Here is a 25998-nt window from a genome sequence, read left to right as displayed (position 1 = left end):
CATATGAAGGTCTAGGTCGTTCTTTTTGATTGATGAAGAGGATTCACTAAAATGGATTTATCACAATTTAATTATTCAGGAAGGACTTTCTTTTGAGACAGAGTCTCTGTTGCCTGGGCTAGAGTGCTGTGGCATCAGCCTAGCTCAGAGCAACTGCATACTCCTGGGCTCAAGTGATGCTCCTGCCTCAGCCTCCTGAGTAGCTGGGACTACAGGTGTGCACCACCACACCCAACTAATTTCTCTATTTTTTGTAGAGACAGGGTCTCACTCTTGCTCAGGCTGGTCTCAAACTCCTGGCCTCAAGCAATCCTCCCGCTTCAGCCTACCAGAGTGCTAGAATTACAGGCATGAGCCACCTCGCCTAGCCATAATTGAGTACCTTCTTTTCTTTCACAAAAGATCTCCAAACTCCTGGGCTCAAGTGATCATTCCGACTCAGCCTCCCAAGGAGCTGGGACTACAGGCGCATGCCACCGTGCCCGGGTAATTTTATCTGTTTTTAGTAGAGACAGGGTCTCATTCTTGCCCAGGCTGGTCTCGAACTCCTGACCTCAAACGATCCTCCCGACTCGGCCTCCCAGAGTGCTAGGATTACGGGAGTGAGCCACTGTGCCTGGCCATAGGAAGGGCATTTTATAGGAAAAAAAATAAGGTATAGAAAGGTTTAGTGACATGCTTGGGATCAAATAACATCATTGATATTACTGAAGTTTACATATAACTTCTGGTCTAATGTGTGCCCTTCAGAATATGCTAGTATTCTCTGAAAAATATCACTCTAATTTATCAGGTTGGCACAATCAGATATATGGCACCAGAAGTGCTAGAAGGAGCTGTGAACCTGAGGGACTGTGAATCAGCCTTGAAACAAGTAGACATGTATGCACTTGGATTAATCTATTGGGAGATATTCATGAGATGTACAGACCTCTTCCCAGGTAAGAACTACTGTCAAAAGTTGATGTGTTTTGAAGTGAAGCAGTTATGTCTTCTTTCTCTACCTATATTAAATAACTCAACTTTTATGTAACAATTTAAACCTTTAGTTCATTGCCATCTAGTGTTCAGAAATATTATTAGCAGAAGGATATGAATCAGGAAATTTTTTAAAAAAATCACTCGAGGTTTTCATCTGAGGACAGTTTAATTACTTACCAGTAATAGCTTATTTAACTGTGTTTAGCTTGGTCTCTGATTGCTTTAGCATTCATCATTTTCCTTATGCACCCTCTGAGCATTTGAGACAAGCTATACTTATAACGTTTCCTGAGTTGACCCTGTAAGGAATTGGAAGCAAGGAATTATTTGTAAACGCTTTTTCCTTGACTTTTCTTCATTTTCTTTGCGAGGATTTCCACTAGGCCATTGGTTTTCTAAGTGTTGGTCCCAAGGGTCTTCTGTGTTGTTCAATATGTTTATTCATAAATTTAATTTTATAACATTTTGTAAAATAAGTTCGTTGTGCTTATTGGCAATGAATAGTGTTACTAAACAGTAGATGAATAGATAATGATATTCAAAAATGTATAACCTAAATACTGCTTGTTACATAAAAGGAATTTTTAAAAAATCAGTATATTGATGTTTCTGTCATTATCATAAACATTTTTTTGCTTTGTAAACAGTAGAGTTTTATACAAGTTTTGCACCTTCAAAGCCATCACTCCAATAAAGACACTTATTCACTTAAATAAAACATCTTAAAAATATTTTAACAATGTACAAATACATTCACAGCATAATCTGCTGATTAAAAGACTCCAATAAAGTTTACAGTACCTACAACAGAATTTACAGATGCCTACAGATTGTAGGCATTTTAGATTGGTTTAGTTTACAGTTACATATGTTGCTTTAAGAAATGCTGTTAATACAAATGCATGATTTAAAATATCCCCATGATAGCAAAAAAAAAAAAATTCATAAAATGTCTTTTTGGCATTTATTATGCCAAGATTGTTTTCATTATGACATAAGAATAATGTTCTTTTAGGGATAAAAGATAGATTTTACTTTAGCCCAAGTACTACTGAAGAGTTTCCAGGAAGTTCCAAAGTAAAACCTGGCTATCCTTTCTATAAAATAAATAGAACAGCAGCAATCCCTTAAACATAAATGATGAAGATTCCATTTATGTTAATTGTGCCTTAAGTAAACAACTTACTATGAATAAAAACAAACAAAATTTTAGAAACTGGGTAACACCTCGGGCCTGAATCTGGTTTTTACTTGTGTGTATCTTAAGAAATTCCATCACGAAGTACATATTAAAAATTAACAATTGTTTTGAACATACATAAGGCAAAGTGCTCACTCTTACCATGGAAGCAAAATGAATGAAAATAATCAACAGAAATAATATGTAAACACGTAGAGCTTTGAGATAGACTAAGAACATCTTCCTGTGTTCTACGAATCAAAATGCAAAGGTCTCCATAATATATGTAAGTGAACATACTTTCATTAATTTGGGATACATTGATACTGCATGACTATGTGTACATATGTATACCATAAAACAAATTTTGATAATATTTCTAGTGACAACATACTTTCTAGCCTAAACTGCTACAAAGAAAATAAAAACTTAATTTGAAAATTACTTTTCTTTTCTTTTGTTTTTTTGAGACAGAGTCTCGCTCTGTTGCCCAGGCTAGAGTGCTGTGGTGTCAGCCTAGCTCACAGCAACCTCAGATTCCTGGGCTTACGCAGTCCTTCTGCCTCAGCCTCCCGAGTAGCTGGGACTACAGTCATGCGCCACCATGCCCGGCTAATTTTTCTATATATATATGTTTAGCTGTCCATATACTTTCTTTCTATTTTTTTTAGTAGAGACGGGGTCTCGCTCTTGCTCAGGCTGGTCTCAAACTCCTGACCTCAAGCGATCCTCCCGCCTCGGCCTCCCAGAGTGCTAGGATTACAGGCGTGAGCCACCGCGTCCAGCCTACTTTTCTTTTTTTTTTAAATAAAATTGTTAAGTAGAAAAACAAACCTAACATTCCTTGTTGAAACATGGACTGAGCTTTAAAAGGTTCAGAGTCAAGAATTTCTCCAAATGTTCCTCAATGTAATAAAACTCATAAGCTGTCTTCCTCTATTCAGGAAGTCTGACCATCTCCAATGTTCTGTTTTAAAAACTATTTTCCCAGATACAAGGTAGCCATGCTGGTGAAATTCTTCCTGCTGCCCATTTGACACCTGATGTAACTGCATAGGTTGGCACCTTGGAGCACCACACCCATGATAATCACTGCCAACCACTTTATTCTGAAGGAGAGTAGGGCACTAAAGGCAAATATCACCCACAGCACTGGGCAGGCAATAAGTCCTAACCTAATAAGTCTTGGTTCAGCCTCTGAAACAGTTTTATTCTCTTAAAGGGATCCCTTTCTGGACTCAAACACCCAGTGGCTCTTTCCATCTTTATCAATGTGATTCTACCAATGTAGGTCAACCATTAGTCTACTTGTGACATTCTTCAGTGCCCAAAAGTCACATGACAACAAGATAATTACTACCATTTAGGCAATAAAGCCGTTGCTGAGCAAGTCACAGAGAAAATAGACCATAATTGCACGACTTGAAAGAATAAGTGGAAAAATGATGGGTGTCTAATTTTGGATTTTTTTGGTCTAATAATTGTCTCCTCTTCTGCATCAAATAGTGAAACATCTTCAGTGTCATAATTACTGTCCTGCTGCAACATGGCAGCCTTGTGTCAGCCCCTATCATAAAAATTTTTGTGACATTTAATACAATCTGGCTGGATTGTAATAGAGGCTATGATATATAATGAGACATGGTGACTGTTCAACCCACCCACTTAATGTTTGGTTCTAACAAACATATTTGTTGTACTAGATCCTAGACTTTCTTCTCATCTCATAACCCCCATGGAATAAGAATTCAGAAATATTTTCAAGTACTAAGTATAACTGATAAACAAATAATCTTTTTTCCCTTAATTTAGCAATAACTAGAAACCATTTTAAAATACCTGTCTATCATTGAAACTACCATTTGATTTATCAACAAATATTTGAGACTATTTTAAGTAAATTTTTTTATTAATAATGCATTAAATCTACAACAGGGTCTCTTTAGGATTTCCATATGTGCCAGAAGGGGTTTTAAAAAAAAAGAGGATTGTGACACAATTTCTTTGCTTTCTTGGTATCAGCAATGCTCATGTTATTCTATCATTTATGATAACTGGAAATTTTATTTTATCATTCTTTTCTACAAATACACAGGGGAATCTGTACCAGAATACCAGATGGCTTTTCAGACAGAGGTTGGAAACCATCCTACTTTTGAGGATATGCAGGTTCTTGTGTCTAGGGAAAAACAGAGACCCAAATTCCCAGAAGCCTGGAAAGAAAATAGCCTGGTAAGAAAAAACTAAATTATTAAAAAGAAGGCTTATGACTAAATATGTTTTAATGTTGTTTGAAGCAAAAATAGACTGTTAATAATGTTACCAGTTTTTAGAGTTGTTTAATGCCAGAAATCCAACTTACTTGAATTTTATGCTGTTATATATTTTTAATTTTTTCAAAATTAAAAAACGGCCCCCCCTTTTTGGTTCAATTTGGTTTTTTCCAAGTATAAAATACTATTTAGAGTGAATAATGTGTCTGAGGTTTGCCAGATTGGGTAACAGCTGGAATAATTAACATGTTAATATTTTAAACATTATTGAAATTCTGTCTTACTCTCTTGAGAATAATACCAAAAATGTTAAGTAGTGCAGACTTACAAATCCAATGCTATAAAATATTTAGGCTAGACCTAAACGAAACCACAGAATGGCCTATGAATTCTACTTATTTAAAATGTAGTTTACACGTAGTCCTAGCATTTTGGGATGCTGAAATGGGAGGATCACATCAGGCCAGGAGTTCAAGACTAGCCTAAGTAACACAGCAAGAACCTATCTCTACAAAAAACTTTAAAAATTAACCTGGCATGGTGGCACACACATGTAGTCCCAGCTACTTGGGCGGCTGAGGCAGGAGGATCGCTTGAGCCCAGGACTTAGAGGTTGCAGTGAGCTAAGAGGCCACTGTAGTCCAGCCTGAGCGACAGAGCAAGACCCTATCTCAAAAATAAAAATGTAGTTTACAACAATGAAATCTCTTCAAAGGCTCCTACCATTTGAGTAAATTGTTACAACCCTGAAACATCTTACAAACATTTACATATACACACACCATACTCATGTAATTTTTTAACAGAGGTAGGATCATCTAATTATCCATTGTCATTTCTGATTTTTTTTTTTTACTTAAGGACAACTTTTAATGTCAGAACCTATAGATGTATTTATTTCTCTCCATTTGGTCAGTATTTTATTGATAGAGTCATATAATCATTCATTCAGTATAATATTATACTGTTTATTAATGAGACTGCCTTGTATTTATTTTTTAAATAGTTTTTTTAAGGAATTAAATTTATGCCTATATACATGGTAAACAAAACCAAATTAAACAGGTCATAACAAAAGGAAATGGAAAAGGAAAAAGCTACCTACCCCTACTATCACTCTCCAAAAGTAACTCCCTTTAGCAAGCTTCTGGGTCTTTTTTTTTTTTTTTTTTTCCTTCTTCTTCTTCTTCAAAATCTATTCTTATTCTTTAATAAGAATTCTCCCCAAACTGGGGAGATAATTTACCCTCTCCCAGCTTTGTCATATTCTATTATTAAATGATTTATGTTTTGTCTTCAGATCTAAAAATTTAAATATAATAAAAACATCAGAATTTTTCAGAATTATGATGATATAAACATTCACTGCACAACAAAGTATTGTGCTTGGATTCATAGTAAATAAAAATCCTGCATTAGTTACTAAAAGCCCCTGCGACTTTGGGGAGAATGTGTCAAAAGTCATCATCCAGTGGATTGCCTTTGATTTCTTGGCATCATTCTTTTTCTTTCTTCTTTCTGGGCTCTGCTCAGAAGCAACATCTTTTAAAAATCTCATGTCATTCTCCTTCTTGTAAATCATTGTTTCTTTGTTGAATTATTCCTTTTTTAAAATTTTTATTTATTTATTTATTTTTATTATTTCAGCATATTGTGGGGGTACAAAAGTTTTGGTTACGTATATTTCCCTTGCCCCCCCCCACCCCCGCCCTGAGTCAGAGCTTCAAACGTGTCCATCCCCTAGACAGTGCACATCGCACTCATTATGTATGTATATACCCCCCCATCTTCCCACCTGATTAATGGTATTCCTGAATGTGCTCTTAGGTGATGATCAGTGAAACCAATTTGATGGTGAGTACATGCTTTGAATTACTCCTTAAGCAATGTATATATTATAGTATGTGCGTGGGTGGTAAACATGAATCCTTTCACGTTCAGAAATAGTTCTATCTTGCCCTCACATTTGAGTATAATTTGGTTGAGTAAAGGTTTCAAGATCAAAAATATTTTCCTTACAACTTTGAAACCACTACTCCATTGTTCTCTAGCCTCCAGTCTCCATTGTGCTCTAGGCTCTAATCTCTAGTCTAATAAGAATTTAGATGCCAGCAAGAACCATTCCATTGCTTTTTGTCTTGTTATATTTTTGTTTTATCCTCTCAAGTTTGTTCTCTTGAAGCTTTTAAGACTTTTACTTTATCATCGGAATTGTGAAATTTCACTTAGATGTACGTAGGCGTGGATCTTTTCACACATTTTGCTTGGCACTGGATAGGTTTTGCAGTTTGAAAATTCAAAACTTTCTTCAATTCAGAGGAATTTTCTTATATTATTTTTTAAATGATTTCTTTCTTTCCATTTTTTTTTTTTTTTTCTGAAATTCCCATTAGGCAAATATTGGACCACTTGACATTCCAGGATAAATTTTTTTGTGTTTCTCATCTTGTTTTTTTTTTTTTTTGGTTCTATATTCTTCAAGATTTACTTAGCTTTACCTTTCAAAACACTCATTTATTTTTCACTATTACCATTATATCAGTTATCTATTCATTAAATTTTTAGTTTCTACAATCTTATTTATATTTCTAGAAATTCTTATTGTTTTTTCCATAGCAGTCTGTTATTTTAAGAATATAGTAAGAATTTTGTTAATCTTGAAGGTGTTCAGTAGATTTTTAATACTTTATATAAATTAATTTTCTTGACTATAAAGAACAAAAACTGAAAAAAATTAAGCAATTCAAATCATCTTACCATATATTTTACATTTCAATTTTAGATCGTCTTAGTGGGATTAGAATAGTATTTTCATTCTGGATCCTGACTTAAGTGGAGTGGTGTCACATCAGAGACAGTCTAGAGAGACATCATATGTTTCCACACAGATGTGTTATAGATTGAACATTATTTTCATTTGTTACCTTTGTCAGTAGATTATCTTCAAGGTTGGCTTTTGTTAAAAATGAGATTGAAATCTTCTTCAAGTACATGGCAATTGAAGAGCTAATTGCCAAGCACATATGCTCAAGATTGCCTCCAAACTACAGTCCCTGCTGTAGGAACTGGGACAGATCTTTAAGAGGTCCCTGATACCAAGGGAGAGGCTGAATACTTGACCAGAATTCATCAGAGCTGTCAGTTTCACAGTAGGGTATTCCTAAAAGAAAAATTTCTGTGAAATTTTATTCTAGTAAAATGCAACTTTGTCCTCCTTGAATTGTTTTATCTCACCAGAGCAAATAAGATCTATTATTTTGAAATATCTCTTGGCAACCCTACCATTATGGGATATGCATCATATGCATATTTACCTAAAGACCTTTTACTTCCAATATAGATTAGGTTGCCAACTAAGGGATTCGTAATACTTGGTTCACTTCCAATGAGTCCATTTAAATCTAATGTGCTACAGTCAATATACTGCTTCTCTGTAGTGACAATCAGTACCAGAGTTAGGTAGTTAAGTGCACAGTTTATAAAAAGAGAGATGCAGCTCTGTCTAAAAAAGGCATTTTGCTTTCATAGTTGCATTGCAATTGAAAAACACTTTTGTAGTGGTAAAACTCAAAATATTTCATATATTAATGAATGTAAAAATTAGTTTTAATTTTATAAACTGTTAGGAACTCAAGATGAGTTGATAAAGGGGGAAGAATAGCATCCTGATAAAGATCAAAGTATAGAAAATATAATAGTATTCCTGTCTTGTGTGTCCTTGAAAAAAAAAAAAGAAAATATAATAGTCTAACCATAGTTATCTCGGATTATTGTGTTTATGAGTGATGTTTTCTTTCCTGTATGTTTCAGGATTTACAGTAAAAATGTACTACTTCAACAGTCACACACACACACACACACACACACAGAATTTAAGACTATTGTTTTACATTAAAATATTTTAAATTGGTAAAATGAAAAGTTATAGGCCAAGTTTATTTTTAAAATAGCTTTTTTTTCTCATACAAAAAATGTCCTGGTATAATTTGTTCAACTCTTCTTAATGTTTTTTATTGTTTTCCAAATATTTATCCTCCATTTCTTAGTCTCTCTTGAATGCTGGCTTTCTCTCTTTCCCCTGTGAAAATCACTTGTCTGGTTTGTCTTTATTCCTTAGTCTTAGGACTCCTTCTTTAATCAGTGGTTTTTATCTCAATATATTTTCACATAAAAGTTTGGAACTCTTCGTCAGTTCATTTTTTCCCTCTAGTCTTTTCTTTTTCCACCTATTAATCCAGTCTTCTAAAATATGCTATATATTAATAGAAACTACCAGTTCTTTTCATACATTTTTATTTTTTCCATTTTCTCTTTTTGACAAAATCTACAGATTTTTTTCTGCAATCTAAAATTCAACATTGTCCATACTTTTTTTTTTTTTTTTTCTGACACAACCTACATTAAGAAATATAATACGAGTTCAGCTGGGTGCAGTGGTATGCACTTATAGTCCCAGCTACTTGGGAGACTGAAGCAGTAGGATCACTTGAGCCCAGGAGTTCAAGGCTGTGGTGTGCTGTGATCCCACCTGTGAACAGCCATTGCACTCCAACCTGGGCAACATAGTGAGACCTCATCTCTTCAAAAAAAAAAAAGGAGGAGGAAAAGAAAAGAAATATAATTTTATGTCATGTTATAGGATAATATTTAACCTTACTGCCTACTCTGTGTCTTCCTGGTATTTTCTGTTCTAGTCTAGACTATTTCAGTTTTGGGAGAGAGAGAGTTTGTTTTAAATGCTGATCCAACCCACTAAGCTAATTTCATGACCCACCCATGAGCCCTAACTTGCTTTTCCCTTCCTTTAGGTAAGAAAGATTTAAAAGTTCCTGTCTATCTTTCCTATTCTTTTTTTTTTTTTTCTTTTACTACTAGTCTTTCCTCATCAGTGTTAATAATGATGATACTCCCTTTAACTCATGTACTCAAATATTAAGATACATTATTTATCTATTTCTAAAGTCCCCTTTCAAGGCGCTCAAAAGATTTTGCCTGAATGTTTATATTTTTCTCCATTCTTATTTATTCTTCTCAAAAATTTCAAACATTTAAAGAGGTAAAATTGATAAACTGTACATATTAAGATGTACAATTTGATAAGTTTTGATATATGTACACACCCATAAAACCATCAACACAGTCATGATTGTAAATATGTCAATTACCCCCAAAAGTTTTCTTGTACCCCTTGGTAGTCCCTTCCTCCCACTTTTTTCTATCCCCCATGAATCCTCAGGCAACAGTTGATCTGCTTTCTGTCACTAGAAATTAGTTTAAATTTTGTAGAATTTTATATAAATGGAATCATGTAGATATACTGTTTTTAATCTGGCTGCTTTTAGCATAATTATTTTTAGATTCATCTATGTTGTTATACGTATCAATAGTTTATTCCTTTGTATTGCTGAGTAGTATTTCATTGTGTGGCTGTGCTATAATTTGTCTATCCATACACCTAGGTGATGAGTATTTGGCTTGTTTCTAGTTTTGGGCTATTATAAATAAAGCTGCTATGAATGTTCATGTACCTGTCTTTGTATGGGCATAGATTTTCATTCTCTTGGGTGAATACTTATGAGTAGAGTGGCTGAATCATGTGGTAGGTGTGTGTTTAACTTTCTAAGAAACTTTCTAACAGTTTTCCAAAGTGGTTGTATCATTTTGCATTCCCACCAGCAGTGCATGAAAGTCCCAGTTCCTCCACATCTTCTCCAGCACTTGGTATGGCCAGTCTTTTTAACTTTAGAAATTCTAATACATTGTTTTAATTTCTATTTCCCTAGTGACAAATAGTATTAAGTATCTTTTCATGTGCTTATTTAACATCCTTGTCCCTTCCTTGGTGACATGTCTATTCAAATCTCTTCTTAAAAATGGAATTGATTATTTTCTTATTATTAAGTTTTTGTCTTAGTCTGTTTTGTGTTGCTCTAACAGAATATCACAGACTGGGTAATTTATAAAGAAAAGGCATTTATTTTTCACAGTTCTGGTGGCTGAGAATTCCAATATCAATGTGCCAGCATCTGGCGCCGGCCTTTGTACTACATCATACTATGGTGGAAGGCAGAGGGGCAAGTGAGGGTGACAGCGAGAAACAAGAGAGAGCTAAACTTGCTTTTATAACAACCCACTCTCTCTATAACAAACCCACTTCCCCAATAATGACATTAAGCCATTCATGAGGGCAGATCCCTCATGGTCTAATCACCTATTATCATTTTCACCTTTTAAATCTATCATAATGGCAATTAAATTTCAACATGAGTTTTGAAGGGAACATTCAAGCCATGGTAGTTTTGAAGTTCTTTATGTACTCTGGATACAAGTCCTCTATTAGACAGATGATTTGCAAATTTTTTTTTACCAGGCTGTGGCTTGTGTTGTCATTTTTCCAACAGTGTCTTTGCAAGGGCAGATATCAATTTTTTTCTTTTTTTTCATATTTAAGAAATCTTTGCCTAACCAAAGGTCACAAAGATTTTTCTCTTGTGTTTTCTTCTAGAAATTGTATGGGTTTGTGATCCATTTTGAGAATTTTTTTTTGATATGTGCAAGTTATGGATGAACATACATTTTTTGCATATGGATATCCAATTGTTTCAGCTTCATTTATTTTAAGGACTATTTTTTCTCCACTGAATTGCCTTTGCACCTTTGTCAAAAATTGGGTCTTCATGGCCGGGCGTGGTGGCTCAACGCCTGTAATCCTAGCACTCTGGGAGGCCGAGGCGGACGGATCGTTTGAACTCAGGAGTTCGAGACCAGTCTGAGCAAGAGTGAGACCCCGTCTCTACTAAAAATGGAAAGAAATTAGCCAAAACAACTAAAATATATACCAAAAAAAATTAGCCAGGCATGGTGGCGCATGCCTGTAGTCCCAGCTACTTGGGAGGCTGAGGCAGTAGAATCACTTGAGCCCAGTAGTTTGAGGTTGCTGTGAGGTAGGCTGACGCCACGGCACTCACTCTAGCCCGGGCAACAGAGCGAGACTCTGTCTCAAAAAAAAAAAAAAAAAAAAAAAAAAAAGGGTCTTCATATATATATGCGGCTCTATTTCTGGACTTTCTGTTCCATTGATTTATATGTCAATCTTGATGCCAATACCACAATCTTGATTATGTTAGCATTATATTGTGTCTTGAAATCTAATAAAATTAGTACTCTGTCTTTTTCTTTTTACATGTTTAGCTATTCTAGTCTTTTTGCATTTCCATAATGAATTTTGGAATCACCTTATCAATTTCTATAGAAAAGCTTGCTGGAATTTTTAGTGAAATTATATTAAATCTATAAACCAATTTAAGAATTAACATCTTTATATTTAGTCATATTAATATAAATGTATAATTATGCTTTTATCTCTTAAATTATGTAAGAAAAAAGGAGGCATTATAAACCAAAAATACAGTAATACTGGCTTTTTTAGTTATTTAAGTAGACTTTTGGCTTCTAGTTATTTTCTAGTGTCCTTTCACTTCAGCCTGAAAGACTCCCTTTAGCATGTCTTGTAGGACAGTTCTACCAGCCGTGAACTCCCTCAGATTTTATTTATGTGGGAATATCTTAATTTCTCCTTCACTATTTTTTTTTCCAGAATATTATGGGGGTACAAACATTTTGGTTACATGAATTGCTTTTGTACTGTTTGAGTCTAAGTTACAAGTGTGCCCATCCCCCAGATAGTGTGCATTGTACCTGTTAGGTGAGAATTTACCCATCTCCCCTCCTCCCCCGCCACCTGCTTGATTTCCAACAAATGTTATTTCCATATGTGCACGTAAGTGTTGATCAATTGGTTCCAATTTAATGGTGAGTACACGTGGTGTTTGTTTTTCCATTCTTGTGATACTTCACTTAGAAGAATGGTCTCCCATTCTGTCCAGGTTAGTAAGGAGGTATTAGTTCACCTTTTTTTTTTTTTTTTTTTTTTTTGGCTGAGTAGTATAATAATTTTCCTTGGTGTAGAATTCTTGGTCAACAGTCGAGTTTTGTTTTGTTTTGTTTTGTTGTTTTCCCAGCACTTTAAATATGTTATATCACTTCCTCGGGCTTCCATGGTTTCTGATAAGAAATTGGCCTTTAATCTTAATGAGGATCCCATGTACATTTGAAGTCTCCTCTCTCTAGCTGACAAGATTCTCTCTCTTCATCTTTGGCTTTTGACAATTTGATTAGAATGTGTCTCAGTGTAGAACACTATGAGTTTATCCTACTTAAAGTTCATCAAGTTTGTTGGATGTGTAGATTCATTTCTTTTATTAAATATGAGGAGTTTTGAACCATTACGTCTTCAAATATTCTTCCTGTCTCTTTCTCTTCTCCTTCTGGAATTACCATTATGTGTATTTAGTATGGTAGATGATGTCTCACAAGTCTTTTAGGCTCTGTTCATTTTTCTTCATTCTTTTGATTTCTGCTCCTTATTCTAGATAATTTTGTTTTCTCTATCTTCAAGTTTACTGATTCTTTATTCTCTCTGCTCATATCTGGTGTGAAATATTTTACTTTCAGTTTTTGTACTTTTCAGCTCCAAAGTGTCTTTTTGATCACTTTTAATAGTTTCTGTCTTTTTATTGCTGTTCTCCATTTATTGAGACATTGTTTTCCTGATGTCCTTTAGTTCTTTGTCCATGGTTTCTTAATTCTTTGAACATGTTTAAGATCGTTCATTTAAAGTCTTTTTTTTTTTTTTTTGAGACAGAGTCTCACTCTGTTGCCCAGTCTAGAGTGAGTGCCGTGGCGTCAGCCTAGCTCACAGCAACCTCAAACTCCTGAGCTCAAGCGATCCTCCTGTCTCAGCCTCCCGAGTAGCTGGGACTACAGGCATGCACCACCATGCCCGGCTAATTTTTTCTATATTTTTAGCTGTCCATATAATTTCTTTCTATTTTTAGTAGAGATGGGGTCTCGCTCTTGCTCAGGCTGGTCTCGAACTCCTGAGCTCAAACGATCCGCCCACCTCGGCCTCCCAGAGTGCTAGGATTACAGGCGTGAGCCACCACGCCCGGCCCATTTAAAGTCTTTGTGTAGTGATTCCAATGTCTGTACTTCCTCACAGACAGTTTCTGTTAATTTCTTGTTTTCCTGTGAATGGGTCATATTTTCTTGTTTCTTTGTGTGCTTTGTAATTTTTTGTTTAAAACTAGACATTTTGAATATCATGATGGTCAAAAAAGAAAAAAATAGAGAATTTTAAAAAAGGAATATACTCTCCAGGTCTTTGTAGATTGGCTCTGTTTTGGGGCCTTCCTTTATCACTTATCCAGGCCTTTTACAACATTGCCTTGGCTTTCACTTCCTGCTAGCACTGAGCCTAAACACCATCCAGTTATGAAATGAAAGCTTATGGTCTGCCCAGGCCTTTTCTAAACATGCATCCTGCCCTGTACATGTGCAAGGCTTTCTAGATTCTCCATTATATGTGGGAGCTTTTGAAAACCCTTGTTCCTCAAAATGGACCATGGTGCAGGTATGCAGTGAGTGTATGCCCAGAAAGAACATTATTAAATTTCTGGCAGGTTCAAAGTTCAGATTTGTTTGTTGCAGAATACAAGTTATTAGGAAGCAATAAAAATGTTGCCAAGATTGTATCAAGGATTTTTAGCATAAAATAGGCTTCTCAGATAATATACCCAGGTTAAGTATTGTGTGGGATATACTTAAACTAAAAACTTATTTGTTGTTTATCTAAAATTCAAGTTTAAGTGGACATCTTATATTTTTATTTGCTAAATCTGGCAACCCTAGCCTAAAATCATCTTTTTGAAAGTATTTTAAAGGTAAAGGAAGTATAAATGTCAGAGTAGGTAAAAAGATTGAAGCTTAATAAAAACAAATCCAAAAACAAGTCTGAAGGGATTCTGGATGACAGTCCACCACAGCATCCAGAGTCTGTTTTTCAAAAGGGAGTTAAAACCAGCTTTCCTGAAAAGGGAGACTATTGTTCATTGCTGATGTATAGGAATACTACAAGATGGGACTGTTTTTGATACTACCATTGGAACTATTAATAGTTTAAAGACGAGATGTCTTTCAATCTTAAGGTTGGAATGAAGCACTCTTAACTAGGGGAAAAGGAGAAAAAGCTCACCCAGAGATAGAAGATAGCCAAATGCCAAAATTCCATCAAACTCAGACTTATCTTTGAAGTGGAATTAGTGAGTATTGACTGAAATAATAGGGCTGCAAATCAACAATGATGTAAACTTGTGGCCTTGAAGAAACATCTGTAACTTATTCCAGTTGCTTACTCTTGTGGATAATTCTTTAAGGAGTTGAGTTAAGTTAAATCTTGCTTGCTTACTTGCTTCTCACCTTTTGAGAATGTGATCCTTTACAAATCCTTGAAGTCTAAAATATGTTATTATAGTTATGTAAAACACAGGTTAAAGAAAACTGATTTTTCTTTTTGCTCACATTGTGAACTAAAAAAGCTCAACTCATTTTTTTTAAAGACACACAGTTTTGACATGTACTTTGCATTACAGGCAGTGAGGTCACTCAAGGAGACAATCGAAGACTGTTGGGACCAGGATGCAGAAGCTCGGCTTACTGCACAGTGTGCTGAGGAGAGGATGGCTGAACTTATGATGATATGGGAAAGAAACAAATCTGTGAGCCCAACAGTCAATCCAATGTCTACTGCTATGCAGAATGAGCGGTAAGACCCTGAGGGGTTTGGCATCTATCAACTAGCATTAGAAACTGAGACCAAACAAAGAACAGGAAATAAATACTGTTAAACCAGACTAATGGTGCAATGATAAACTCATATGGTCTAAAGTTATAGTTTTTCCTTCAAAATTCCCATTCTACTGAAATTTTTGTTTGGTATGGGTACAAAATGGAATTGTTTTTTACATCTAAAAGGTATAGTAAAAGAAATTAGTCTTTATTAGCATTCCAACTTTCTTGTAATAATAAAGGCAAAACATTTTTATAGTTCTAAAAGTTTGTGAGCACTTCTACATATATTGTCTCATTTATCCTTTGTTATTTTTCCTCTGTCCCCTGCTTTTTCTTTTTAAAAGTAAATGGAACCATGAACTTACCTGTGTATCTAACTGATTCACTGATGATGAGGTTTTTCAAACTTCCTATCCAGTGCTCTTTCTTACAGAATACATTATTACTATTTTTACATGAATGTAATTCAAAGGTCTTTCCATTCCATCATAAACATTATTTTATGAGACATTTCTTTTATTAGAACTATGATTTTTGGTTCTAAATTGAAAGGCTTTTTAAAAATTCTTACAGCTTGGAACATTCAGATTGTCATCTGTATTTCTTTTTTCCATGTTTGGGGAAAAAAAGCCTTCCTATGAATTTGTCACTTTATCTAATACATTTGTAAAACCTTCAGAAAGGCATCCAGGAAAGGGTTACTGGAGAAAATTAAGATAAAATTACAATTGATTCTTGAATCAATTTCTTTGTTATTTTCTATTCTTCTAATTTCTAAGAGCAATTTATATTATGAACTATGGGTCAAAAATTGGGTTTGGCTACTCATGTATAGGTTGAATTAGCTTCAGATATAAACTCTTATACCTTATACATCAGTAAGTCAAGGAGGCCGGGCGCGGTGGCTCACGCCTGTAATCCTAGCTCTCTGGGAGGCCGAGGCGGGTGGATCGCTTGAGGTCAGGAGTTCGAGACCAGCCTGAGCAAGAGCGAGACCCCGTCTCGCTCTTTCTAAAAATAGAAAGAAATTATATGGACAACTAAAAATCTATATAGAAAAAATTAGCCGGACATAGTGGCGCATGCCTGTAGTCCCAGCTACTCGGGAGGCTGAGGCAGTAGGATCGCTTAAGCCGAGGAGTCTGAGGTTGCTGTGAGCTAAGCTGACGCCACGGCACTCACTCTAGCCTGGGCAACAAAGTGAGACTCTGTCTCAACAAAAAAAAAAAAAAAAAAAAGTAAGTCAAGGAAGGTGGGAATTAAGAATTCCAAATGTAAATTATCTTACTTTACACAAACCTGAGGGCAGTGTTCTGCTTTCGTCTTCCCTCATCTCTGTATTTTTCATGTCCTCTGGTATGCTATTTATAGCTCTCTCGAAAGTCAGCTAAAGGCTAGGCCAGTGGCTTATGCCTGTAATCCTAGCACTCTGGGAGGCCAAGACAGGAGGATTGCTTAAGGTCAGGAATTCAAGACCAGCCTGAGCAAGACCCCTTTGAAAAATTAGCTGGGCATGGTGGTGCATTCCTGTAGTCCCAGCTGCTGGGGAGTCTGAGGCAGGAGGATGAGCCCAGGAGTTTGAGGTTGTAGTGAGCTATGATGACGCCACTGCACTCTGTCTCCCCAAAACAAACAAAAAAAGTCATCTAAGGCTTTTACTTTTGAACTTTTCTTGAATGGTAAAAAGAAACTCTTGATGCTGTCCCTTGCTTTGGCCATTTTTTGCCTCCTCTGTCATTTAGCTCTACCCCCTGCATGATCTTCTAATCTCTACTAATAGTTTCCCCCTAATTATGGTTTATCCAATAATCATTCTTACTCTAGGTTTCATTTTATTGAATCTTACCCTCCATGCCTCCTTAGCTTCCTTTCTTGTGCTATATAACAGTTTTTTATTCTTCCTCTCCTGGCATTCCCCTTATAACTTCATCTGTCTCCCTTTATAAAAAGCACCTGTTTTCGTTTGGCTGCTGCTTCTCTCCTATAACACTTGTATCTATTAATGTTCCCAATGTTTATACCTTGATTGTTTTTGTTAAGCTACTTCTGATTTTTATTTAGTCAAATTTTATTTCATTTCATTTCATTTCATCTTTTATTTCAGAATATTATGGGGGTACATAAGTTTTGGTTACATAATTTGCTTTTGTACAGTTTAAGTCAAAGTTATAAGTGTGCCCTTCACTCAGATAGTGTGCATTATACCCCTTAGCTGTGAATTTACCCATCCCCTCCTCCCTACTCCCATTTAGTCAGATTTTAAATAATATAAATACATTGCAAGGTGGTGGTCAAGAATTGTCACTCCCAAGGAGTGGCAGTGACTGTGAAGAACCCCTGATAACTGGAGAGCAGTTCTGAATCTTTGATCTTTTATCTGAATGTTACATTTTTTTCTTATACCCTAGGCTCAAGGACTTTCACTGATATGGCTCAGACTACCCCAGAAAGATATGTTCCATTGCTAAACTGTGCCTCTCAATGGAGGTACTTTGGAACAGCCTAAAAGCTTATGTTCTTTTTACCCTTTGGTCATTGGAACTTAACTGATAACATATTTGTTAAGTAGGCACTATGTATCTAGAATTATGGGAGTACAAAAGAAACATGCCATGGTTCCTCATCGCATGAAATGTAATGTCTGGTTGTATGAGCATACATTTGATAAAGATATATTTGATGATGTTATAAAACTATGGGGAGATTTTTAAATTAACTCTTGTAAACAAAAATAATGAACTTTTATTAAAATCATACCTAGATCCACATAGAATTTTCAGTAGACTTAATTCACGTAAAACTAACATTTATCAAGTTATTAATTGGCACTTGATTATTAGACTTTTTAAGTAATTTCTAAAGTAATATGGGTTAGGAATAAAATGAAAAGCAGCTCAGACTTTAAAATCAGAGGTATTAAACTTGGAGAGACAGTTTGTCATAAATATGCATTCTCAATGTGACACTTTTTTTCTTTCTTTAAGCAACCTTTCACATAATAGGCGTGTGCCAAAAATTGGTCCTTATCCAGATTATTCTTCCTCCTCATACATTGAAGACTCTATCCATCACACTGACAGCATTGTGAAGAATATTTCCTCTGAGCATTCAATATCTAGCACAGCTTTGACTATAGGGGAAAAGAATCGAAACTCAATTAATTATGAACGTCAACAAGCACAAGCTCGAATCCCTAGCCCTGAAACGAGCGTCACCAGCCTGTCCACGAACACAACAACCACAAACACCACTGGCCTCACTCCAAGTACTGGCATGACCACTATATCTGAGATGCCATACCCAGATGAAACAAATCTGCATGCCACAAATGTTGCACAGTCAATTGGGCCAACCCCTGTCTGCTTACAGCTGACGGAAGAAGACTTGGAAACCAATAAGCTAGACCCAAAAGAAGTTGATAAGAACCTCAAGGAAAGCTCAGATGAAAATCTCATGGAGCATTCTCTTAAACAGTTCAGTGGGCCAGATCCACTGAGCAGTACCAGTTCTAGCTTACTTTACCCACTGATAAAGCTTGCAGTAGAAGTGACTGGACAGCAGGAGTTCACACAAGCTGCAAATGGCCAAGCATGTTTAATTCCTGATGTTCTGCCTGCTCAGATCTATCCTCTCCCCAAGCAACAGAACCTTCCTAAGAGACCTACTAGTTTGCCTTTGAACACCAAAAATTCAACAAAGGAGCCCCGGCTAAAATTTGGCAGCAAGCACAAATCAAACTTGAAACAAGTAGAAACTGGAGTTGCCAAGATGAATACAATCAATGCAGCAGAACCTCATGTGGTGACAGTCACCATGAATGGTGTGGCAGGTAGAAACCACAGTGTTAACTCCCATGCTGTCACAACCCAGTATGCCAATGGGACGGTACCATCTGGCCAGACAACCAACATGGTGGCACATAGGGCCCAAGAAATGCTGCAGAATCAATTTATTGGTGAGGATACCCGGCTGAATATTAATTCTAGTCCTGATGAGCATGAACCTTTACTGAGACGAGAGCAGCAGGCTGGCCATGATGAAGGTGTTCTGGATCGTCTTGTGGACAGGAGGGAACGGCCACTGGAAGGTGGCCGAACTAATTCCAATAACAACAACAGCAATCCATGTTCAGAACAAGATGTTCTTACACAGGGTGTTCCAAGCACAGTAGCAGATCCTGGGCCATCAAAGCCCAGAAGAGCACAAAGGCCTAATTCTCTTGATCTTTCAGCCACAAATGTTCTGGATGACAGCAGTATGCAGAGTAAGTGGAGGGATCATGTAATTTCTCCTGTGTGTCTTTTGGGACCATTTAAATAATTACTTAGAATCAGATTACGTTTCAACTAGTGATTATTTATCTTTACCACTTTTGGAACTAAAATAAACCATTTGATTGGGCCTTAAAACTAATTAGACTATTGTAAAGAAAAAAAGTAATATTTTTTGTCATTGATAATAGTATCACAATAGTCAGAATAATTACCAATTTAATATGGACTTTATATGGCTGCAGCTTTATAGTGCAACTCACATACTCGCTATGAACAGTTGAGATTAAGTAAATACTCACCAGTTTAAGAGCTCCAAGTAATTTTTCAGTGTAACTTTCGAAACAGTTTGTTGTCCATATTAATATCTACTATATCTATATTTAGATTGTCAGACTAACCTTAATTAAAGTCCAGAGAAATTTTAGAAAAGTTACTATAAAGAAACTTTAAAGTTGTTCTCAGTCTCTTAGTGTCATGTTTTTCAAGAGTTACTTGTTGAGGACTGGGCACAGTGGCTCATGCCTCTAATCCTAGAACTTTGGGAGGCTGAGGCAGGAAAATTGCTAGAGGCCAGGAATTCGAGACCAGTCTGAGGAACACAGTGAGACCCCGTCTCTACAAAAAATTTTTAAAAATTAGCTGAGTGTGGTGGTGCACGCCTGTAGTCCCAGGAGGATCACTTGAGCCCAGGAGTTTAAGGCTGGGTTGAGTTATGATCAAGCCGCTGCACTCCAGCCTGGGCAACAGAGCTAGACCCTGTCTCTAAAAAACAAAAACAAAGAAAAGTTATGTATTGAATCTATCACATACCTATAGTATTATACTATGAGCCCCATAGCATCTTAAACAAATAACTTAAATGGATGTTTGGTTTCTTACCCTAAAGGGATTGCAACACAAAACAGAAGAGCTCCCCCAAATCTGCAACAGTTATCATTATACAACATGATGTCTCTTTTAGACTAAAGCACTTAGGGAGAAAAAAAGTAATGTTTTATGGTTGTCAGGGACTACAAAATGGGCTGAAAGAGAATACAGGTCTCAGAAAACAATCAATAAAATCTAGCCCCTTGATTGAATGGCTTGTATTATAGACCAGTTGACAGGGTTCTGTATTGTAGGGCTCTGTGTCAGTAAAACATCTTACCAGGTTTGGGAAGAGGGAATTACTAGAAAATTTGTACTCTAATATTTCTGTCATTCTTCTGAAAAATACTGTATGCCAGGTATCTTCAAAATTTGATCTACTTTGAGCACTAACTAGAATAAGTGCATTTTACGAAGTTAGGATCTCTACCAAAACCAAAATATTTGACAATACAGCTGAGAACTTTGAATTTTCTCCTCCATTTTTACTTTTCTTGTTTTTTTTTTTCCTATATTTCTTCCTTGCCCTATAGAATAGTTCAATCAGTTTTAAAAACATTTGGCTTAAAAGAATCTCAAAAATAAGTTGGTTAAACTTTGCCTAGAAAAACGTTGCTTGGCATCATGAATTTTAAGAAATGTCCATCAGCACCCTCCACATACATTAGTGTGACCTGTTCTTGAGTTGCAACCCTGACCCTTTACTTTTTAATAGTTTCTTTATATATTATAGTTCATTTTCTGTACTTTTATTTTTGGTAGGTGAGTCAACACAAGATGGCAAATCAGGATCAGGTGAAAAGATCAAGAAACGTGTGAAAACTCCCTATTCTCTTAAGCGGTGGCGCCCCTCTACCTGGGTCATCTCCACTGAACCACTGGACTGTGAGGTCAACAACAATGGCAGTGACAGGGCAGTTCATTCCAAATCCAGCACTGCCGTTTACCTTGCAGAAGGAGGCACTGCCACAACCATGGTGTCTAAAGATATAGGAATGAACTGTCTGTGAAGCCTATGGAGTGAAATTATTTTTTGCCTCATTTAAACATGCAGAAGACATTAAAAAAAAAACAAACTGCTTTATCCTTTTGTCAGCACCGCCTCCCACCCCTGTAACAAGGACTTGCTTTAAATAGATTTCAGCTATGCAGAAAAATTTAGCTTATGCTTCCATATTTTTTAATTTTGTTTTTTAAGTTTTGCACTTTTGTTTAGTCTTGCTAAAGTTATATTTGTCTGTTATGACCACAGAATTATATGTGTGTGTATCAAAAGTGGTCTCAAAATATTTTTTTAAGAAAAAAAAGCAAAAACAATGTATTGCTGATAATCAGTTTGGACCAGTTTCTAAAGGTCATTAAAACAAAAGCAAATTAAGACAGGTTTGACTGCAGTGGTGTCTGGTATCCGTGTTTTATATCTGGGCACAAGCTAGTTTATATGTTGATATGTTCCTGAACATATTATCTGTTGGACATTATTTTCTCTTGTGTTTTGTTTGAATGTGCAATAGTCTATAGGCCACAAATAAGCTTTCTTGTAAGCTCTTTTCCTAATAGGGCACACATTCTTCCATAATATGAACATTTTTCTCCCCTATCTCCCATACCTTTTGTAGGTCAGTTCTATGACAGTGAATTTTGCACAGGAGAAAACAGCTACCTGATTTTTTACTTTCTCTCTTCTTATGGAGAATGCAGAAACATTATCTCAAAGGGCTTTAAAGAAGGAACTACCAAAACCTAATTTGAAATGCCATTTCTTTTAACCTTCCAAATCCTAAACATTTCCTTCCAGGCATTTTAATAAACATATTTGGTTCTAGTTTTGGAAGTTCATAAGAGAGAATAGAACAAAATACAGGAAATCAAATATTAGACTTTTCCCATTTTATTTCATTTTTCTATATATGTTCATGTTCCATATTCATTTATTTATGAAACACATTTTTATCAGAAAACTTATAGAGCTATACTATACCTACATAGGATTTCTAAGGTAGATGGTTAAAACAACATTAGTGTTACAGCTTTTATTCTCTGAATAGGCCATCTTTGACTCCAATAAAATTACATTTATTGTTTATTATAATTTCTAAAGTAATTTATAGTTTTAAACCTGTAATATCTTTTACCCTGTTCCCAAGCAAACCTGGCATCTTTATCTGACGATGATTCCTCTTACTGTGACCTAAAACACTGTGTGGAAAAATCATTCAACTGGCATGTCAAATCCATATAGAAGGAAGGATTACTGCCAAATCTTTTTTTTTTTTTTTTTTTTTTGAGCAGACTGAGATTTAACCTCTCTCTTTTCAATATTATTTCTTTGCTAATCTTATTTTCATAATTTCTCCTTTTGCCAGTTTTTCACATGATCTTTGATATATGAGCATCATTTATTATTTCCCTTTTATTAGAGTATACCATTTAGTGACTACATGTCTTGAAATCATATTTTTTAATGCTTCCTTTGCTTTCTTCATTATTAATAATCTTCTCTAAAACAGCCACACCTGCACATTTTTTTTAAATAAAGCACTTTCTGTCAAATAAGGGAATTTTTTTCTAAACACAAATTATTTTCTATCAATTTGCAAACAATTATGACTTGTTTTATTTTTTTCAGATTCCGAGAGTGCTTAATAGGCATTATCTAATTAAGTTCTAGGATATTTCTGGGGATTAAAAAGTTAACAGGAAAACACGAATCCCCAAATTCCTGATTTAGGTCTTTATCTCCTGAACAATATTTTCTCACTCATATTCTTCTATCATTTACCTAAAGATACCCTAAATTTCCCAATTTACTATCCAAAATACTTGTGACTTGCTTGTATATAAGCCTTCTCTTGTTTGCCATCTGCTGTGATCTTATGAGTTAGATGTTACAGCCCTTACCATTTTATTCAGCTGGATTGCTAAGCACAGTTCTGAATTCTTAGAATTAAGATTATTTTACAAGTGCCCAGGATTTCCACCTTTTATGTTTTATTGGCCCTTCCCTTGATTCAGACCCATTACAGAATTTTCAGTCTTCTAGCATATAATTTTTTTTCACAGGTTTTTAAATTTTTTCTTAGAGACAGGCTCTTGCTCTGTCGCCCAGGCTAGAGTGTAGTGGCGCAATCATAGCTCTCTGCAGCCTGAACTCCTGGGCTCAAGCAATCCTCTTAAAGTGCTGGGATTACAGGCATGAGCCACTGCGCCTGGCCCACAGTTATTATCTTTCTATCTATTAACAAATTATTTGTATCTTTCCCAGTACATTTTCACTCAGTTATCTTGCATTTAAATGCCTTTCAAATCCATTTCAGAATATTCTTTTTAAACATTGGTAGGACAACTTTGAATCAAAGTAAATTGTATTCCTTCTCCTATTTGAAGCATTGAGGATAAATAACCATTCGAAGTCTACTGATCTTTTCCTGCCAGAATAAGAGTATCTGATGTTCTATTATACTTTGTATTTGGGCCACTTGATTGTAAGTTTTCCAACATTTTTTGATGTTTAATAATAAAATGCTTGAAAAAATTAATATTCCAGATTAAAAGAACTCCGTATAGTTTCCTATTTCATTCAAGCATGTTTAAAACAAATAATTTCCTTTTCCCAGTCTTTCTTAGTAGACTCTCTTTTGAAAAAGTAGGAAAGGTAGAAAATGTAGATCATTTTAATAAATTTTAAATTGCACATCAGACTTTTAGAATCTGGTTATAATACATAAGCAAGCAAAATCGCTAAATGACTTAATTACTAACTTTATTCATCTGATAATGTGTCTTAAAGCTGAAATTTAACTGGTATCAAAATTTTACATGTAGGAATGTATTAATTTTTGATTCCTTTTGAATAAAAGGCCATTCACTTAAAAAATATTAAAGTTCATTCCACTGGATAGTAATATCACCTTAAAAGCATTATAATAAGTAATCAAAGTCTAATATTAGTTCTCTTAACAAAATCCTAATTGTACACCAGATTTAGGTCATTGAAAGAACTTGATTTGAATTATGTTTAGACAAAAGTTATTTAATTATAAATTCTTAAAACCTTTTCTAAATGCATAATTGGAAAAAAACACTATTATCAGTGTAAAGTTATGAGAAGGCACATATTGAATGCTAGAGTATACATACACTACTTAATAATCAGAGCAACCATATGAGTATTATATTTACTATTCCCGTTTTACAGATGAGGAAACTGAAACTAAGAGAACCTAAGTAATTTGCCCAAGGTTCACATCTGTAATAGACAAAGTTGGGATTTTAGCCGGAGTCTGCCTTTCTCCACCTCTCTTTCATCCACACCACACTGCCTATGCTGTATGACAGGATGTGTAATGTGCTGATGTTTTGTAAAAATTCAGTCATTATACTCCAGCCCAGTTATGGTTTGTGTATAAGCCAAACCAGATACCTTAAAGATTTTAGAAGTTAGGGAAACATAAGATGTGTAGACATGTCTGTGGTGATTGTTGTTTGAGACATAATTACTAATTCAAGACAAAATTCAATCTTACATCTGCATAATGAATCTTAAAATCATTTTACTTCATTCCTAACATTCTTATATTGTAGAACTAAAGGTAAAATAAATTTTAAGAGAAAAGTGAAGGTATCTTTTGGGAACAGAAGCTTTTTCTTAAATTGATTTAATTTAACATCGAAATTCAGTCTTATCAATCCTTTGACTCCATCTTCAAGATTTCTGCTTTTAGTGACTTTAGAAAATTTACTGATCCAGAGAACTAACTGAGTAGGTATATAGGAAGGATACAAGGATGATGTCCATTTTATAAAACAGTTTATTGTGGCTTCCTTACACGTATCCACTTGCTCCAGAAAATGTGCTTTGGTTCTGAATATAAAAATAATTAGCGAGGAAGGAACACTCAAGTAAGTATGCATTTGAGTGGCAATTATCACAAAATTTGGCAAGTGTTTTTATTTAAAATATTTTCAAATTTGGCTTCTAAGGCCAAATGGAATACCTGGTAGGCTGCAGCTTTTATACTAAACTTTCCAGTCTCTGTAAGTCTCTCTTGAAAGTCATTTAAAGTGGAAAAATATTTCAATAAATTTTTTGTTTTCTTCTTTCATATTTATGGACATGAATATTTTATTGGAGGTTGTTAATTCCTAGAACTTGAGATTGCATTATATTTCTATACAGCATTTTGTAAATTTATGTTGAACTTACTACCAGTTATATGCAGGTTATTAAACTATTCACAGATTGCTTTATGTATTGTTTTATCTCCCAGCTAACTCCTTAAAGTTAGAATCTGTACAGACACGTTCATTGATTATCTAGACCAGTCCTTCTAGAAATTGTGTTAACACTCCCACATACACTCTACACATACACCCTAGGAGACATTGTCAGACCGAGATGTTTCTAAAATAAACATTCATACTATTTATTGGCAGTTTACTCTTTACCAGATAAAGTTAGATTCTAACTTTTAGATTATGAACTATGGAAACTTTACTCAAAACTACCTTGCATAATTCCCTCATAAATATATTCCTCAATTAAGTAAATCTGGCAAATCACTGTTTGAGCCAGTTACACAAAAGTTATCAGAAGAAGGCTTTTCTACAAGTTTCCAGATTAACATAAAAGGAAAGAGGAAAGCACTGGGTATTTCAGTGCAGGTATCCATTACTTTCCTTAAACCACCTCATAGTTCATGTCTGACTTGCTCTATCCCTCAGTTATCTGACT

The 25998-nt window shown here is 35.2% G+C and overlaps 1 protein-coding gene and 1 pseudogene across 3 annotated transcripts in view; one reads left to right on the top strand and one right to left on the bottom strand.

The window, feature by feature from the left end:
• Nucleotides 1-22202, top strand: part of BMPR2 (bone morphogenetic protein receptor type 2) — a 129741-nt gene extending 107539 nt beyond the window's left edge. Inside the window, exons 9-14 of one of the 3 annotated variants that reach the window (XM_069484502.1) lie at nt 794-941; nt 4257-4393; nt 14925-15097; nt 18108-19387; nt 20851-20853; nt 21027-22202. In XM_069484502.1, coding sequence (XP_069340603.1) covers nt 794-941; nt 4257-4393; nt 14925-15097; nt 18108-19387; nt 20851-20853; nt 21027-21274 — 1989 coding nt within the window. In that variant the 3' untranslated portion in view covers nt 21275-22202. Of the gene's footprint in view, nt 1-793; nt 942-4256; nt 4394-14924; nt 15098-18107; nt 19392-20850; nt 20854-21026 lie in introns of all 3 variants that reach the window. The other 2 variants (XM_069484470.1, XM_069484579.1) reach the window with 2 other exon arrangements.
• On the bottom strand, nt 3102-3709 carry LOC138393550 (Golgi apparatus membrane protein TVP23 homolog B pseudogene; annotated as a pseudogene).
• Nucleotides 22203-25998: the final 3796 nt, after the last annotated feature.

Source organism: Eulemur rufifrons, chromosome 1, assembly GCF_041146395.1.
Source record: "Eulemur rufifrons isolate Redbay chromosome 1, OSU_ERuf_1, whole genome shotgun sequence".
Taxonomy (NCBI): domain Eukaryota; kingdom Metazoa; phylum Chordata; class Mammalia; order Primates; family Lemuridae; genus Eulemur; species Eulemur rufifrons.
Note: the sequence above shows the minus strand (reverse complement) of the source record. Positions and strands in the feature narration are given on the sequence as shown.